This window comes from Nicotiana tomentosiformis, chromosome 4 (assembly GCF_000390325.3).
Source record: "Nicotiana tomentosiformis chromosome 4, ASM39032v3, whole genome shotgun sequence".
Classification (NCBI taxonomy): domain Eukaryota; kingdom Viridiplantae; phylum Streptophyta; class Magnoliopsida; order Solanales; family Solanaceae; genus Nicotiana; species Nicotiana tomentosiformis.
Window position 1 is genome coordinate 112,986,106 of NC_090815.1, and position 10,618 is coordinate 112,996,723.

The 10,618-nt window shown below is 38.8% G+C and overlaps 1 protein-coding gene across 1 annotated transcript; it reads left to right on the forward strand.

The window, feature by feature from the left end:
• The first annotated feature begins 1,377 nt into the window (after positions 1–1,377).
• LOC104085038 (amino acid transporter AVT6A-like) lies at positions 1,378–6,571 on the forward strand. Its single transcript, XM_070200165.1, has 5 exons — positions 1,378–1,879; positions 2,362–2,514; positions 2,965–3,168; positions 5,181–5,646; positions 6,048–6,571. The coding sequence occupies exons 1-5, from the start codon at positions 1,477–1,479 to the stop codon at positions 6,178–6,180; spliced, it is 1,359 nt and encodes a 452-aa protein (XP_070056266.1). The 5' UTR covers positions 1,378–1,476; the 3' UTR covers positions 6,181–6,571.
• The last annotated feature ends 4,047 nt before the right edge of the window (positions 6,572–10,618 follow it).

Sequence of the window (10,618 nt, forward strand, 5' to 3'; positions counted from 1 at the left end):
TAAATATTCCAATGTCAAAATTCTAATTCTATCCGAAGTGATTATTTTATGCTTCGCTTGAACTAAAAGGGAGGTAATGGATGTCTTTATTGCTCGGTTTGGTTGGCATATTCTAAAGATAAGAGAGAGAAAAAAAGGACCAAAGCGATTCAGATAGTGTATCATGTGATGGCTGGTAAGCGTGGAGGACTCATTGTCTTCCTAAAGCACTTCTGCCCAAACTTTCTTTTTTTATTGAATTATTGAATATAGAAAGGAAAGTAGTATTTCATTTTTAAAACTCTTAGAGCCGTTGAACAACGGCACTAGTTTGCTAATACTATGAATGTTAAAGTTGTAACGAGTTTTTGGCAATAAATAAATAAATAAAATCATGTTACATGTTATGCATTCTTTTGTTTTTCATTATTAACCATTTCTTATTCCAAGTTTACCGATTAATTTAGATTTGCGCTGGACAGGTAAATCTCCTTTCTCGGAGTTTAAATGCAACACCTCAGGTTTAGGTGAACCTAACCAGCCTATTGCCCCTAGCCAATTGAGTGTTCTATCTCGGACAATCGACATTATACGCTCTACTAAAATAGATATCACGAAAAATCAGTGTTTTCTTGGTTGGCCTTTCACCTCAATATAAGTCCTATTTGGGACTAAAGCTGGCTTAGTGCCCACTTGCCCAGGATTCTGTATGCTCCGTTTCAAAATTGCGGTACACATATTATGATGCATTCATTAGCTTCATACATTCATTAGTGCTTATAATTTATTTGCCTTTTTCTCTTCCTTATTTAGCTCACACTAGTTGCCATCAGTATATCAGTCTAATCAACCATATCAATTCTCTGTAATCAGCGATCATTATAATTAAACTAATTTCCTATTGATCATCAACATATCGGATTTTTTTTCTTTTATTCAGATTTGAGACCCATCATATTTACAAAATTCAAATAGTTTTAACGCTAATCGCTCGTATTTTTATAACCTCCATTTGATTCGTTTGGTTTGGACCCATTCTCTCATTGTTCACATTCCCATTCAAGAAAAAGAGACCTTTGAAATTTGAATAATGATTGCAGATGTGCCAAGTTTGGTTGTTGTCAGCCTTACTAGATCCTGACTCAGCACCTTCTTCATTCTCTTAAGCAAATTATATTTAATAATTTATTTTTAAAATTCTAATTTCGACAATTTCAAAGAAATTCTATGTAATCTCTTTTTCATAGTTATGAAAAAAAAAAGAACTCTCTTTCATAGTTGTCACTTTCATAGTTGTCACAGAGACGAAATTGTTCCGGGACCCACTATATTACGTGGCATTGCCTCATTGGTTGAAGCCTTCAATAAAGCGTTGTCCACGTTAGATCCCGCGTAAATTTCATGTAATGCCTTTTGCTGAAACAAATTTCTAAAAACCTCCCTTATTTCTTCCTCATTCCCAAATAATCCCCCCGCAATTTACCAAAAATTACGAAAATGACCTACTCCGACCGGAAGTACCGTCGGAGCCCTAAAACCACCCCTCTTCTGCCGCAAAAGGACTCCAATTTCGGCCATTTCGAAGCCGGATTCGACGGCGCTTCCTTCTCCGGCGCTGTCTTCAATCTCTCCACTACAATTGTCGGCGCCGGAATTATGGCACTTCCGGCTACTCTTAAGCAACTCGGTGCAATTCCAGGTCTTATCGTTATAATCCTCGCCGCTATGCTGACGGAGAAGTCAACTGAAATGTTGCTTAGATTCACCAGAGCTTCCAAATCCGCCTCTTCCTACTCCGGCCTAGCCGGCGATGCGTTCGGCGGATTTGGCCGTACTTTATTGCAAGCTTGTATTGTGATTAACAATCTCGGATTGCTTGTTGTCTACATGATCATCATTGGTACCTAATTCCAGCTCATTTTTTTCTTTTAATTGTCGAAATTTATTGATTTTCTAGAAGTACTGGTTGTTTCTTAAATTACACAGTTTCAATTTTTTAAAAAGTCCACGATTTTGATATTTTAACTACGGAAACTAGTTTTTTTTGTGTCCTGGTCAGCTTGAGAGGGCACCTCGACTGTTCTAGTGGCGTTCTCCAGCCACTTCATTGACCGCTATTCGGTTACAAAAAAATAGTTATTGTTCGCACTTTTTAGGTAGTTTTCAAATATTTTAAGTTTTTCTTTTCTTTCAAATTCTGGAAATTGATGTCCAAATTGAGATTAAATTAGATGCTTTGATGATTGTACTAAAAGCACCTCATTCTTTGGGATGGACTACAATTTTTTTTTTTCTCAACTGAAGAAAATGGGGGAAGAGGTATAGTGGAAGGCCTGCAGCGCTATCCGTATAGGCTAATGAAAATGGTGTGTTTGATTGCAGGTGATGTATTATCGGGGACTTCATCAGATGGGGTACACTATTCAGGTGTAATGGAAGAATGGTTTGGTCAACATTGGTGGACTGTGCGCTCTAACATATTGCTTCTTACTACACTCCTTGTGTTTGTTCCTCTTGTTTCATTCAAACGTGTTGGTGAGCATCGTAATTCACTCGTTCATAAATATTTATCACCTCATAGTGGAATGTGTAAATTATTATCCTCCATATATAAATAAATATGATCCCTCTTATGTGGTTGTAAACCAAATTACTGTTAAGACAGTACATAGTATTGGGGCATTTAGTGTCCTATTTTGAAAGTTCGCATGTTAAATTGCTAGAGAAAATAGTTCCAACTTCTAAGGGAGAAAGTGCTCAGCTGGCCAAGGTATAAGGAGCTGATTACACTTTACCCTAGTAATACTACCTTGAATGCAATAATTTTATGTAAGAACAATCTCTTCCACAGTATCCAGGGTCATCAGAAAAAGGCTTTTGTTGTTCAGTAGTGCGAATTATTCTACACATTGCACTGTAAATGCACTATCTGCACTCCTCCATTAATATTCATGACTTCTTGACTTCTTTTATTGTTTTGGGCAGATTCATTGAGATATACGTCAGCCATGTCAGTCGCTCTAGCTGTTGTATTTGTGGTAATCACAGCTGGAATAGTCATTGTTAAGTTCATTAATGGAAGCATTGCAATGCCCCGCTTGCTGCCGAAACTTGTTGATCAGGCATCTTTCTGGAAGCTTTTCACAACTGTCCCTGTACTTGTCACTGCCTATATTTGCCATCACAATTGTAAGTTCTAGGATTTTTGTCATTTCAGTTTGCATGTTAGCATCTTTAGTACATTTTGAAGAGCAGTTCTTTTAAGAGCTTGAGTCGTGGATTTATATTAAGGTTGAGGAGATCTAGGTGTTCCTTTATATATCTTTCCTTATCAACAAAGCTATCCCCAAAGGAGCTTAGTGATGTGAAATGCGATCTCTATGTAGTCAGTTTTACTTTGTTGCTCCCAACCACAGACAGACACAGCGTCACTAAAAGGCGAGTGGTCATCTATCATTGTTTATAATGTGATGTCATCTCTGAGGTGATTAAAATTTTGATTTTTTGGTTATCTTGTAAGCCTTTTCTTTATTATCGTTATCTGTTCTTGAATACTGAGATTTTTAATCATTAATTTCCTCCTTGATTGAAAAGATTGCTAGTTACCATGAACTTTATCTGAAGAAATATCTACATAATCTCTTTTTCCTTATGTCTTGGTTCTTTCCTTTTTTGTTTATTTCCTTTGTAACTAAGTACTCAGTGCAATTTAAGCCTTCTTTAGCAACTTACAAATGAATTGGAATGTAATAGAGTAGTTCTTTTAGTGTGTCTAAATAGTTTTACTAATGTGCACCTTACAAAAGTTTACGTTAAGTTCTGGAAAAATCTATCCAACTATCTACACATAATAGCTGCTTTATTTATATCAAAATTATAATTAAAACAATAGAGCTTTTGAACCCAAGAGTGTAGCTTAGTGGTCAATAAAATTGGAACGGAAATCATGGGAGACAAGTATCTGAATCCCAGCAGAGGCTAAAAGGTTAGATGTTTTTTCCAAATCTGCTATGTATTGTTGGCAGAGTTAATCAGTATCTGGTGAAAATTGAAATAGTCGACGTGCGTGCAAGTTGGCGAGTGCACCATCCAAAAAAAAAAGGGAGCTCTTGATTTCCATGTCGGCTTCTCAACTCCTTACATCCTTATGTTCATTTCTATCCTTATCTCTAGTTACCTTAGGAAATTATACTTGGGGGCTTGAGACCAAAACCTTGAGAGATGGCCAGTAGCTAGACTCAGATCCAACTACAAGAAAGTAATGCACCACATTTGTCAACCATAGGGTTACTTCCACTTTCTTCTATGTGTCTTTATACGATAGCACTAGGCAGCAGCAATGTTACATGTAATCTTCATATGTGTTGATGTAGTTGTGTCAAACGCGCAGAATATGGATATGGTACTTTGTTCAGATCCTTCAAACACACTTTAAAATGTTGCTAACTCCAACATATCCATACTGGACACATACCACAAGCCGGAGGCTATCTAATATAGGATATAGTCGTAGTTCATCGTCATTGTAAGATCAAATTCTGAACTCTTGAAATTTTTTCTGTCATTCTTTGTTTGATATTCAGCAGAAGGTATTATTCTGCGAAACAGCAAAAGGACATTCAGCACCAGTTTTGCTGCATGCCTTAATTCAATTGCTGTTGCACTGTGACTGCGGAGGCGGAAAATGGGCTATATTCAATAGCTTGCCAATTTGTTAGTTACACATATGACATATCACCAATTGGCTTTAGCGTACTCTTCTATAATTGATTTCTTTTTGGTCTGTACTCTGCTGGGAGTAGATTCTTGGTGTTATAGTGGTATGTTGGGTGAAATCTTAATGTTGTGGCCTAAATGGAACAAAGAGGGCTACTATGGAATATCGTTGGATTAGAAAAGGAACAAAATGCAGATTTAAGGGTGTCCAGTAATGAAGTTGGATGATAGAGGAACTGAGAATCAGAAGCAGCGTCAAGAAAGAATGGAGGATTGCATTGGGTTTTGCTACTGTTTCTCTGTCTGCATATTTTTTTTCCCTTTTATCTAATTAAGCTAGGTACTTTTTCTACTAAAATAAAGCAAAAGTACCTCTTGCTAGACAAGGTGTTTTCCTATACGTCAGTCTGGATAAATGCTACTCCATATGATTGAGCAACAATTACTAGTGAAAACACTAATATTTGTTTCATTGTATGTTCCAGTACATCCAATAGAGAATGAGCTAAGAGATGGCAGCCAGATGAAGTCAATCGTCCGGACTTCAATTGTGTTATGCACAACTGTATATGTGGCAACCAGCTTTTTTGGATTCCTTCTCTTTGGCGATCATACCTTGGATGATGTACTCGCCAACTTTGATGGTGAACTTGGGATTCCTTACAGCTCATTGCTTAATGATGTGGTGCGAGTGAGCTATGTCATCCACTTGATGCTTGTTTTTCCAATTGTTTTCTTTTCGCTTCGCCTCAATATGGATGGCCTCTTTTTCCCATATGCAATTCCTATTGCCTATGATAATCGCAGATTCTTTTCAGTCACAGCAGCTCTCATCTGTTTCATTTTTTTGGGAGCAAATTGTGTACCTAGCATCTGGGATGCCTTCCAGTTTACTGGTGCCACAGCTACTGTCTCTGTTGGTTTCATTTTTCCGGCTGCTATTGTCCTTAGGTGAGCGCCCATGCCCACCATCTTCCCTTTTCAGGCTGGTTTAATAATGGATCTTAAAGCTTGTTAGTTGTCCAAAAATTCTTTAAACTGTTTAGCTATCTGGGTAATCCTTGCCACATATTCAAATGTTACCTGCTTTTGTTTCGTAATGATTTCTTACAAGCTGGTTATCTAAGTAATAAGTTGTTCCTCTTTATGAGCCAACTAGTTGAAAAGCAAACTCAAATAAGTTGGTAATGGATGTTCCTAAACGTTGATTACATATAATGGAGACTAAGCATGAGTCTTGGAGTTTATCTGCTTTGTAATACGTCTAGCTTCGATAGTAGCCTCTTTTATCAGTTATAGTCTTTTTTATTTCTCGTACTAAAAGTTAATTTTCCACCTTTGCCATTGAACAGGGATACACATGGAATTGCAACCAAGAGGGACAGATTAGTGTCATGGGTCATGATACTGTTAGCTGTTTCTTCAAGCACTGTTGCAATCTGCAGTGACATTTACAGCATTTTCAATATTGGAGTTGAAGCTTAGTTCTCTAGGTAGGGGGAAGGACTGCATACATACTACCCTCCCCAAACCTCGTTGTTGTTGAGTTGAAGCTTAGTAGGGGGGGGGGGGGGGCAGTTGTCACTCTCTGTGTATTTAAATATAGGCCGAAGGTAGATTAAGGTTTATAGTTGTCACACCCTTCTTTGGGAAAATTCAAATATGTCAAAAAAATTAGGTGTTCACAATAGTCAATGATGCACTTCCGATCAGTTAACTGATTCTTTGTGATTGATGCTAAGTTTATCCCAAATGCATTAACAGGAAGATACTTGACAACAGTTCGAGGAATAGTACCATGCAGATATCGGTCCATGTTCTGTACAGCACACAAAATTTGTAATCTGCAATAGAAGAGCTAATTTTTTTTGATTTATTATTATGAAACTGCTGATGATCTCTCCGAAACAGCCTGCATGCACTATTCTCTCTAGACCCCACCGGTGAAAATACAATGGGTATATTGTTGTTTATCATTACGAAACTGAGCGTTTTTGTAAAATTTTGTCAAATTCTGTTCCTGATACAATTTTCAGGTTGCAATAGTTTGTAGGTTTTCATTTAAAACGATGAAAATTGCAGCAGTTAAGTCCTTTGTTATTGTTTTGTAGTAGTTCTTTCCAAAACTGGTAGGGAAAAGGTAAGGAAAAGACAAGAAGAATGATTCCGAGGAAATTCAACTGTTTCGAGCTAACCTTTTTGTGAAATGCTTTTGGAGAACAAAGTTAATCTTAAGGTACATTTTTATTTTTAAAAAAAAAGGAATTAGAATGAAGAAAATGACCTCTTCAATCCTAATGTTTAAATACTCATTGCCCTCCACATTTCAGAAGTTTGAGAAAGGCAGAATGGCTGGCATCATTAACATTCTGTCAGGTATTGCTCAACATTTTGGTATCTTCTAATCTAAGACATGAACGCCGCCCCCCCCCCCCCCCCCCCCCCCACACACACACACACCACAATCCAACAGAAAAATATGAGTCGAGCTGTATAAGGAACTCCAAAGAGAAAAAGTACAAAGAAGTAAACTAGGTTAAAAAGGTATAGATATGTGTGCCAAATGTTGCAACATTTATGCATATTACCGTATGAACGTTGACAAACTTGACATACTTTCTACCTCTTCTTATTAGTATTTTTATATTCTTTTTTCACACAGTTCAATAGTTATCCATTCCATCATTTGGAATTTACCCAAACCGTATTCTAACCTGTGACACTGACGTTCTACCATGTGTCTACTGGATTGGCATTGTTCTGGCCTTGTCATTCTATTCCAGCTTGACTCGCTCATGACTTTTTGAGTATTTTTCCAGCATGCGAGGAGGCTGGGGAAAAAAGTTGTGGCTAATGATCAATAAATTGGTGAAAGTTCGAAGATATCAGAAATTAAATCACAAAAAGAAAATATAAAAAATATCCGTTTTGGTAGATAAAATTATCCAATATTTATGATAATGAGACAGTAGCAAATACAGATGAAATATTAGAGGTGCCTTCATACTAGTTCAGATACCATTATTATCAGGAAAAAAAGGAGCATATAATTAATTTTATTTTATTTCTATCTAGCTAGCTCCCATTTATTAGAACAACCGTCAAATGAAAAATGGTTTCTTTCTACCTTTGAAACATCAATTTTCAGACAATATAGGAGGTTCTCTCGTATACGGGTAAAAAACGGGGCGGACACACGTCCCGATTTCCTCGTGGGTCAAACGAAGCAAGGGACTTAATTACATGGGATTGGAATTGAAGCTGAGAATTTCTCGTACCAAGGCCCGAACGGAGTGTTTGCCACCGGGTCTGATAAGACAATACTTCCCCAAACCCGGAACGAGCTCCGAGACCTCGGAAAGCATGGCAACGGTTGCACACGACTAACCCCATCAGATATCACAACGCAGATCTCGCCTGAAGCCGGCAACAGATCAGTAATTGACGAGAAAGGAATATTTTTACCTTTTTTAGGATTGTACTAGGGATGAAACTCTCCTACTATATAAAGAGAAAGTTTTTTCTTTAATAAGACACATGGTAACACGCATATCAAGGCAATACAAACGTATTTCTCTACTTCCTAGCTATTGAAAGGTTCTTATTTTAATTATTGTTCTTCATATATATATTTGGATTCGAATTAAGGGTCCAGTCGAGGACAAAACTACTGTTCAGCTTAAATCTGAGCCCGACCTTAACGTCACAACTGGTTTGATTATTCATTTTATCTTTAACTTGTTTATATATCATTCTTGATTATTTGTGTTGAATCTATCCACATATCCTTAAAACCACGTATAAATTCAATTGTTATCCGTTTTAAGGGTAAACAGTTTGGCGCCCACCGTGGGGCTAAGGATAATAGTGGTGGTTTGATACAAATCTCCATAACACACTCTATTTTACGCTTGTTCTTTGTGGTCTCAATTTCAGGTTAGCTTAAAAATGTCAAATTCTCAGTCTGCTCACTTGAACGTTAAGGCTGAGTCTGGCCATCATGGCGAAAATAACAATCTGGCACCTAACAATGAGGTGTCCCTTGCTGATCCCAACAGAGTCCGAGTCACCAATCTAATCGAAGCCAATTCACAGGTTGCTATCTACGTCAACCTACCAACTGACCCCGAAAATAGCGTTCGTGGAGGTCCCCGACCAACAGTTCGAGAAACACCCGAAGGCGAAGGCGATGTGGTAAGCCTGCGACTAATCTTCGAAATGTTGCAGGCTCAACAGGCGGCGATAGCGCAGCTATAGAATCAAGGCCACCCCCTGGCAGGATCGAGCTCGAGCGGTCCAGGAGAGCACCCGAAGAAATGAACAAACCGCCGAGAGGTTGGGTGAAGCCGAGCCCAGGGCCAACCCCGAGATAATGAAAATTCTTGAAGCATTGACGAAGCGGGTGGAATCAGGTGAGAAGAAAATTGAGGCCAACGACAAGAAGGTGAAGAAATATAATTCCAGGGTCGATCAAATCCCGAGAGCACCTACGATATTAAAAGGACCAGATTTCAAGAAGTTTATACAAAAGATTTTCCCTCCAAGCACTACACCAAAGTCGATCCCAAAGAGGTTTCGTATGCCCGATATTCCAAAGTACAACAGAATCACAAATCCAAACGAGCAATCGAGTCGGTTTTGCTAAAGAAGTTTGGGGAAACTCTGTCAAAAGGAGCACTGATATAGTATCACAACTTACCCCCAAATTCTATTGATTCGTTTGCTATGCTTGCAGATGCTTTTGTGAAGGCACATGACGGGGCTATCAAGGTCGAAACCAGAAAATTGGACCTTTTCAAAGATAAATAAAGAGATAACGAGATGCTCAGGGAGTTCGTGTCAAGATTCCAAATGGAACGAATAGACTTGCCTCCGGTTGACGATGATTGAGCCATTCAAGCATTAATTCAAGGACTTAACCCCCGAAGCTCCTTGGCTTCGCAGCAGCTAAAACAAAATTTGGTTGAGTATCCGGTGCTAACCTGGGCCGACGTCCACAATAGATACAAGTCAAAAATTAGAGTTGAGGACGGCCAATTCAGAGCCCCTTCTAGGTCCGTTTATCCTATTAGAACCGACGACAGGTCTAATAGAGTCATCGATCATTAACCAAGATCGATCCGAGACCGGTATCAACCATACATCGGAGATCGAAGGGGAAACAAGATCGGGTATTACCTTACGAGGAATGAAAAGAGAAGCGATCGAGGGCCCAATAGCTGAGGTCTGATGAGCAAAAATGATTTTGACAGGTCGCTCGGGGCCAGAGAGGCACCAAGATTGTCAGAATATAACTTTAACGTTAATGATGTCGGTATCGTATCAGCCATCGAGCGCATCAAGGACACCAAATGGTCTCGACCATGGCCACAGGAGAGATCCTAACTTGATGTGTAAGTATCATAGAACTCATGGCCACATGATGGAGGACTGACAACAATTGAGAGAAGAAGTTGCCCGGTTGTTTAATAATGGGCACCTACGAGAATTTCTAAGTGATCGAGCCAAAAACCACTTCAGAAACAGGGACGCCAGCAAACAGACCGAATAAGAGGAACCTCAACACGTCATCAACATGATCATTGGAGGGGTCGACGTCCCTCAAGAGCCAATGATAAAATGCACTAAAGTATCCATCACGAGGGAAAAGTGCACCCGAGATTACGTCCCGGAAAGAACCATTTCATTCAGCGACGAGGATGCCGAGGGCATCGTACTACTTCATAATGATGCACTGGTAATATCTGTACTTATCAATAAATCTCGAGTTAAACATGTGTTGATTGGTCCAGGTAGCTCGGCCAACATCATCCGATCGAGAGTCGTAGAGCAATTGGAGTTACAGGATCAAATAGTGCCAGCAGTCCAGGTGTTGAATGGGTTTAACATGGTATGCGAAACTACTAAAAGGGAAATAACCCTT